Genomic DNA, 7,316 nt, shown 5'->3' on the forward strand with positions numbered 1-7,316 from the left:
TGTGGGAGATGATGGCAGAGAATCTGCGCAAAAAATGTTTTCGATTTGCGCAGCGCTGAGCCCCAAATTTTCTTCTGCGCGGATTTATGTAATTCTTTCTGTGTGTTTTTTTCAGTCTGAATTTTCTGCAGAATTGTTTTCTGTGCAGGATTTGTTTTCCATTTTTGCCATGATGTGAGGTTGTTAAAAAGGTATCTTGGAACCATCGTATATATTTGTATGAGTTAACATAACTATATATACAATAAATATAACAAACTTTTATTTGTTTATTATGAGTTTTCACAAGCAAATTATTTGGAAATAATGGTACAATTATCGTGGAACTTATATACATTTATATATAATAAATACACGTATATTACATTGATTCTAAATAATTAATCTCCTCTAGGATTGTTTTAAAAATACGCGAGAAAGAAAAGTACACATATTTGTCGAATTTACATTATCTTGATGAAAGCATATTTTATTTAACAGCTGTTTATTACAAAATGCATAACGACGTTATTACAAAATGCGTAGACTTTTTGTATTACAAAACGCGTAGACTTTTATTATTACAAAACGCGTCGACAGGTATTACAATACGCGTTTTTATTACAGAATTCGTCAAAATTATTACAAAACGCGAAATTTGTTACAAATTACCGCAGCACAATGTCCATGTACTTCATAATAAGTCGTAGAACGCTGTACAATTCAAGTGGAAAGTCCTCCAGCAACAATGTATTTGTCTGCGATGCGGCCTGGACATTTTATTTTTGGGTTTGGACATTATAGCATAGAAGATACTTTCTATTCTGACTTTATCCTGCACATAATGAACAGCATTTACATTATGTGAACACTGACCCGTGGCGAACAAATAGATGGAACTACATACCACGGTATATATAATAGTAATCACACAACAGTGCGAGATGTGATATTATATTTTATTTGGCACATACACAAAAATAATTGCGCAAAGTCCAACAAAACAGTGTATATAATAGTAATCCTAGCACAATATCTAACGTACCATACATAATTGTATATAGTAATAATCACACATAATTGTAGTAATCATCAGTAGAAACAGTACAAGTGTATATAACAGTAAGTATATAAGAACAATGTCTAGTGTTGTATTATCCGTTGCATCAAGGTGCATACGTTATAAACATAAATAAAAATAAATGCTTGTAAATTCAAAATCGCTGCAGAATACCGATTGACCAATCCGGGGATAGTATAGTTCAGTCTTCATAAATAGAGTCATGAGTCACGTCGAGTCAGCCAATCACCCTCCGAATGCATTTCAAATTAAGTGGGCGTGCATGATTGAAGTATGCGTGCGTATCGGTGGGCATTGCTCTGGGCCAATCACAACTACCCATTAGGATTTGAATGAAAACAAGACACCGATGTTTATAAATACTTACAAACGCGTTTAAACATAAACTGTAGCTCATTGCAACAGATAGTAATTAGTGTTTACTTAATTAACAAAGAAACATTTAATTTGTTCATACTGAACATTGCTCTATAGTTGGTAATATAATATTACCGAGCTAAATGCAGATGGTTATATAATACACTCTGGGGTTATGGTAGATTTGCCTCCAATTTGTTTTATATTTCACGTAAAGTTGAGCAAAATAATTTTTTCGGCACGGGTTTCTGCAGATTTTTCTTAACTTGTTTATATGTCAAATCATCATTAGTTCCCAAACCTCATATGACAAAAGTATTTATGTATGACTCAAGTTCTTCCCACTTGACGTTTCGCTCACCATAATTATATTCGACCTATCCCGACTTTGTGAAATATATTTAGAAAATATTTCCATTATCAAACATAAACAACGCCACAATTAAAGAAATGGACAGATTTGGATAGAATACTAAAAATAAAAATCAGCTAGACAAATTTAAGTATAACGACTTGCATAAAATGCACCTATTACTAATAAATACGCCTGTAGATTGTGCGTGTTTCATCATGCTATTTTGTAATGTTAACACTCTTAACATCAATAAAACTCGAAAAGGTCATTGAAAAATTAAATTAAAGAGGCAATATGGATAACTGTGAGCATTGTTTAGCATTTTAAATAATCTTCCTTTCATTATGCATTCCTCAAGATATCAATATTATATGGCTCATCGTGAAATAACAGTGCACTTTGTGTAGCGATCTTAGAAGTATTCCGAGACGTTCGCGGAAAAAGGCAAAACATTTAGTGCGCCTGTGCTAAAGGAATTACCTATATGTATAGGTAAATCAAATTAGATTGAGTGTCGCATTCTTTGCCAAACTAATACCTCTAAAATCGCTACAAAAGTACACTTGTATTCCTCGATAAATCATATACATAAAATACTTTTTTTAAATTCTCAAAAATGCTTAAAGTTATCCATATGGCCTCTTTAAGTTTAACAACATGTTCATAACTATATCAAAGTCTCTCTGGGAGAGAACAAACACTATTACATCTCATTATATTGGATCTAAGACTTAAAATGTCCAATCTATGTCCTTTTGTCGCCAGATGTTACTGTCTGTCTAATTGTACGTTTTTATTGCGTAAGTGATGGCTCGCCAATACTGGGTTAAATTTATTTCTCCTTCGTTATATTGCGTACGAAGACGCACAATTCTCCTTTCCAGATCTCTCCATTTCCTCCTTCTCACGTGGCGGAGTATCCCTCTTCTAGCCTGTTGAATTACAGTTCTTTCACTCCGCTCCTCATCCTTCAACCATCTGATGAAGATCCACAGAGAAGGATGGTGAATCCCCACTTCTCGGTTCCACTTCAGATGAAGACCTGTAATTAAAAAAAGCATTTTAAAAACGATTCAATTTTTTGCATATCTACAGCTATGACGACGATAATGAAAATCACATAAATATGTTTTATCCTTTAATACAATTCTTCATACCTTCAACTATGTTTGTAGTCCTCATCTCCATGTTTCTTTGGAATACATTCCAACTAGGAATAGCAAACTGACCATCGATGAATATATTCTGCACATATTCTAGGAAATCTTCTACTGCAGGGTGTATCCTTGTGACTCGCCTTGCCTGCCTACTACGCCTTAGCAAACCAAAATTCTGTCTTACTAAAGCGACTGGCAAATACCCCAAAGCAAATACTTTCCTCAACAGGCGTTGTGTTCTTCTGTGGTTGTTATAGGCATTTACCAGTCCCAACTCTTGGATCTTCCTCCAAAAACATTGCGTCAGGTGGAAGTAGCAGCCTTTTACACTGATACCAGGAAATTCTGCTTCAAATGCTTGGCGTATAGACATCTCATAGTCTGAGATCACAGTCGTTGGGGCAAATTGCCTTCCCGCTGCAGCCGTACGGTCTTTTAGGTGTTGGAGGACTCTTCTATACTGCTCTAATCGTTTACCATTCATCAGTGCATATGCTAATGTAATAACATTACCCATGTAGCGCCCATGGATCGTAACTAGTTGCACATACGGAGGAGGAGATGCCTTGAATGTCCCGTCAATATATACTATTGAAACTTCTGATAAGATCCTGAGGCATCCCGTTGTTAGGAAGATCAGAACACCAAGACCATTGTCAACAAGTGATAGAAACCTTCTTCCACGCCAAGACCTTGTCCACTCACCTTCTATCTGGACGTCTTCAATGCGTCGTGGAATGGGTGGTAAATTTTCTTGTCTGCATCTGTGCATTCTTGACCGTAGACTTGCATAGACAGGTACATCTTCGCCTCTGTCTTCTCTTCTACCAGCAGCATCATTGAACACACGCTTGATAGGTTTACTTGGGTCTTCCGCTAGTTTTTGCTTTACCTCTCTCATCATATCTTCTTTTTGAATCAGTTCCCACTCTCCCTCGTGATTATGCTGGTTAGTTATCTGTGACAGTTTTAGAAAGTAATTTCATATAGACAAATGAAAACGACTACGTTTTATTGCATTGTGATGTAAGGTTACTTAAGGGTCGTAATGTAACGTAAACAAAAACGTTTCAACAACAAAATAGTACAATTAATAAAGTAATTAATATTTTTATTTGTATTAAACACAACTTTACACATCAAGAAATCAGTTCACGTGCAATATGCGAAAACTACTTCCATTATTCCACGATTTTCTGCAGATCATCATGTTTATGAACAAAATATTAAAAGCAAGTTCATCTTATTCATATTCATCATTGTGTGATGAATACTCAGCCATGTACTCAAAGAGGCAATGTGGTTACCGTTGGACATTTTGAGCATTTTCAAATCTCCTTTGATACTGCATTCGTTTAAAATCAATAGTATATGATTTATCGTAAAACAAGCCATGAATGGCACAGTCCCCGCATGTTAACAATTTAGGGGGAAGGGCGTCTTCGATCTTCAGTCTTCGTTTTAAAGACACCCCTTTAGCACGTCTGTATGTTTTGCATAACACGCACGAGCTTCCGATTATCACGCTCTACATTGCGTCATTGTATCAGAGAAACATTCGTAACAAGTTACCAAATGGAAATTGGATTGGTTTTTCCATAACCGCATATACGTCGTTTTATTTTACAATAGAATGAATATTATTATATATTACTATATTGTTGTATATTGTTGAAAATAATTACCTGCACAAAATTGGGTCTGGCATCTTCTTGAATGGGAAAAACATCAGTGGTCACTCTTCCTCTGCAAGTCTTTCTCCAACATCTCCAAGATAGTGTGGTGTTGGTGGATTTATTTTTCTGATACCTATGACCTTGGTAAATCAAAATAAATCCTCTTCCAATGCCGGGTTTGATGTACGCCATCTTTTCTCGTTTTTTATACACCAACGTTTTGCACTTTGTACGTTTTTCTTTTATGAAACTTCGAATTGATGACTCTTCCTGAGTACACTAGAGGCTGTAGCCGTCCATGCTTGTCCCTGATGTACGCGCGCGCGTTCATAATGACCTTGAATTAGCGTAACGCACACCAATGACATGTTACAAGTCATGCGCCCTCGGAGTGAGGTTCCGGCATTCGTGTTGTATACAGGGTCGTACAACGTTGTCATTACATTAAATAAAAGTTATAATTCTGGCAGAGAATGATGTTGCGGACACAACTGTCAGAGGCAATCTGATTAAAATCAGATGTTGTGAATGGACTATTTTTTTTTTGGATGAAAATATTGTTATTATTATCTATTTTCATTTATTTTACTTATTTTTTTACTGTTTTTATCGTTTTTATCACTTTTACTAAGTTTCGATTGTTTTTATTATGTCGAATGCGTGGGCCAACTAAATAGTAAATCTGAAATATGGATACGAATAATTGAAATTAGAATATTTTCCTAATTTCCAACCGTATTTCACGCTTAAGTAATGGTCTTTCGCTTTCGTTTTATTGGCTTGCCCGTAATGAAGTGGAAGGCTAAGTCATAGTAGTGACAAAATGTCTGTCGTCCGCCGTCGTCCCCCCCGAATAAGTTTCCCGCCAAAATCTTTGCCATACTGAGCAATTGTTTCATACAATTATTATTTTTACCTCAGCTAAAAAAAATTGATCATTTCAACCTATTCAACCTATAAAGTACAAACTATCTTTAGTTCATTGTATTCCCCAATGCACAACTCTACTTGAACACATTAAGATGGTGGGAAATGTGTTTTTTGGGGGGGCAAATTTGGTAGATATTTGTTAATGCTGCTTCCAGCATGTATAGGGCAAGCCATTTGTAGTTTAACTATGTTTGTACGTTTGTACTTTACAAGTCGATGTTTTCAAAACCGTAAAAAATTCTCCTCTGACGATGGCGTTTCCGGTCACATCATAAAATAACTATGCAATAATATATAAATACTTGAAATTGGAACCATTGTTTATATTCACTGTTGTTTGACACATTTTCTCAAATAACAAGTTTCATCAAATTCCCTAAAATAGAATGTAAAATGTGAGAATTAGAAAAAAAATGTGTTTTTTCTTCTTCTGCTACGATGGTGTTTTCCGGCCAATTGAAAAGCATAAATACTTTCAACAGTTGGATATCATAGATAGATAGAGAAACAGCCGACTATGTAATTTACAGGGATGGGCAATATTGGGAATTAGAGCGAAAAACATATTTCAAACATGGGCGTGTCCTAGAGTCAGACATTCACAACGAACATAGATCAGAGATATCAAGGCTCCCGACCATCCGGAAATGTATCAACTGCGACGTGGAAAAGCTCAGCGGCTTAAAATATTTTGACTGCACTCCATTATTTTACAGTGCTGGAACTTTCCCGCGCAGGATGGTCACACGTTTCAAGCACGCAAGTTGACCATGGCGGAACAAGATTTTCCAAACCAATCTTCGAAAACACAAATGCACACACATGGTTGCTACCCACATTTGCATATTTCATCGTTTGGATAGCCTCGCTCTCGCTCGGGGAAACTGATTTCTTCACATTCTACATCCACTGGTTTGTATTAGCAGAAAAACACAATCAGTTTAACCCATATCACATTTGTTTGTAGGCATCCGTTACGATAAACTATCAATGGCAGATTCAGTTCGGAGTAACATTCTTTTCTAAGGCGTATTCGAGACAACGCAGTCTTGAACTTATTTATGTTTAGGTGCAAATAAACAATGATATACCCCTGAAAACCTCCATGTAGAACCGGGTTTCGTTGTATTACGTATTATCCATTTGTTACATATTTCTCACTTTGGTAACGTTTTTGACGCAATAAAACGCGCACTGATGTGCTGCTTCTGAGTGACCCCTCCTAATTGCACACTAAAAGCCATTGAATATACACAGGTGCACCAGGTGCAATGCAATAAAATTCATTACTTTGCAATAAGATGGGTGAACTGAATCAACTGGCCAATCAAATCAGTCTTACTTCATTTCGTGCCACCCATAGACTTAACATTGTATTCCGTGACTCAAAATGAATACATTCCCGGTCTTGAACCCCCATAGAACTATAATCCAATGGTGCAGAACGGTGTGAGCCGTAAACATACAGAAAGTTTGTTTTATTCTCTACATGTCAACGCATTTGACGCAGTATTGAAGATGCGAGTTTTCGATTTATGAAGGGTGAAAAAGATTAATATTTCCCACAATGCGGTTACATAGGTTGCTAAAACTAAATTTAAAAACAACACTGTTCCCAAATGATAATATCCGATAAACAACAATTTATAAAGCTGTAAAAATACAGCAAAATAAAATTGTGATAAACCTAATTAGTGGTTGTCAAGGAGAGCGCCCTCAAGTTAATACATCAAAAGAAACCTATGCAAATGAAGTAGGCAGACTTATGTGTGAATGATTCC

The 7,316-nt window shown here is 36.0% G+C and overlaps 1 protein-coding gene across 1 annotated transcript; it reads right to left on the reverse strand.

Moving 5' to 3' along the window:
- Nucleotides 1-2,551: 2,551 nt before the first annotated feature.
- On the reverse strand, nt 2,552-4,797 carry LOC144345908 (uncharacterized). The gene is made up of 3 exons (XM_085497430.1): nt 4,615-4,797; nt 2,930-3,887; nt 2,552-2,814 (listed from the first exon to the last, which is right to left on the reverse strand). The coding sequence occupies exons 1-3, from the start codon at nt 4,795-4,797 to the stop codon at nt 2,552-2,554; spliced, it is 1,404 nt and encodes a 467-aa protein (XP_085353556.1).
- Between the last annotated feature and the right edge of the window lie 2,519 nt (nt 4,798-7,316).

The sequence above is a fragment of the Saccoglossus kowalevskii genome, chromosome 3 (assembly GCF_978046115.1).
Source record: "Saccoglossus kowalevskii chromosome 3, keSacKowa6.1, whole genome shotgun sequence".
Classification (NCBI taxonomy): Eukaryota; Metazoa; Hemichordata; class Enteropneusta; family Harrimaniidae; genus Saccoglossus; species Saccoglossus kowalevskii.

Bases quoted from the DNA above. Each gene is read 5' to 3' on its own strand.
- LOC144345908 (XM_085497430.1), bottom strand. From the start codon at position 4,797: ATGGCGTACATCAAACCCGGCATTGGAAGAGGATTTATTTTGATTTAC. The intron at 3,888-4,614 runs GTAATTATTTTC...AAACTGTCACAG, and splicing joins CCAGACCCAATTTTGTGCAG to ATAACTAACCAGCATAATCA. The intron at 2,815-2,929 runs GTATGAAGAATT...TTTTAATTACAG, and splicing joins GACTACAAACATAGTTGAAG to GTCTTCATCTGAAGTGGAAC.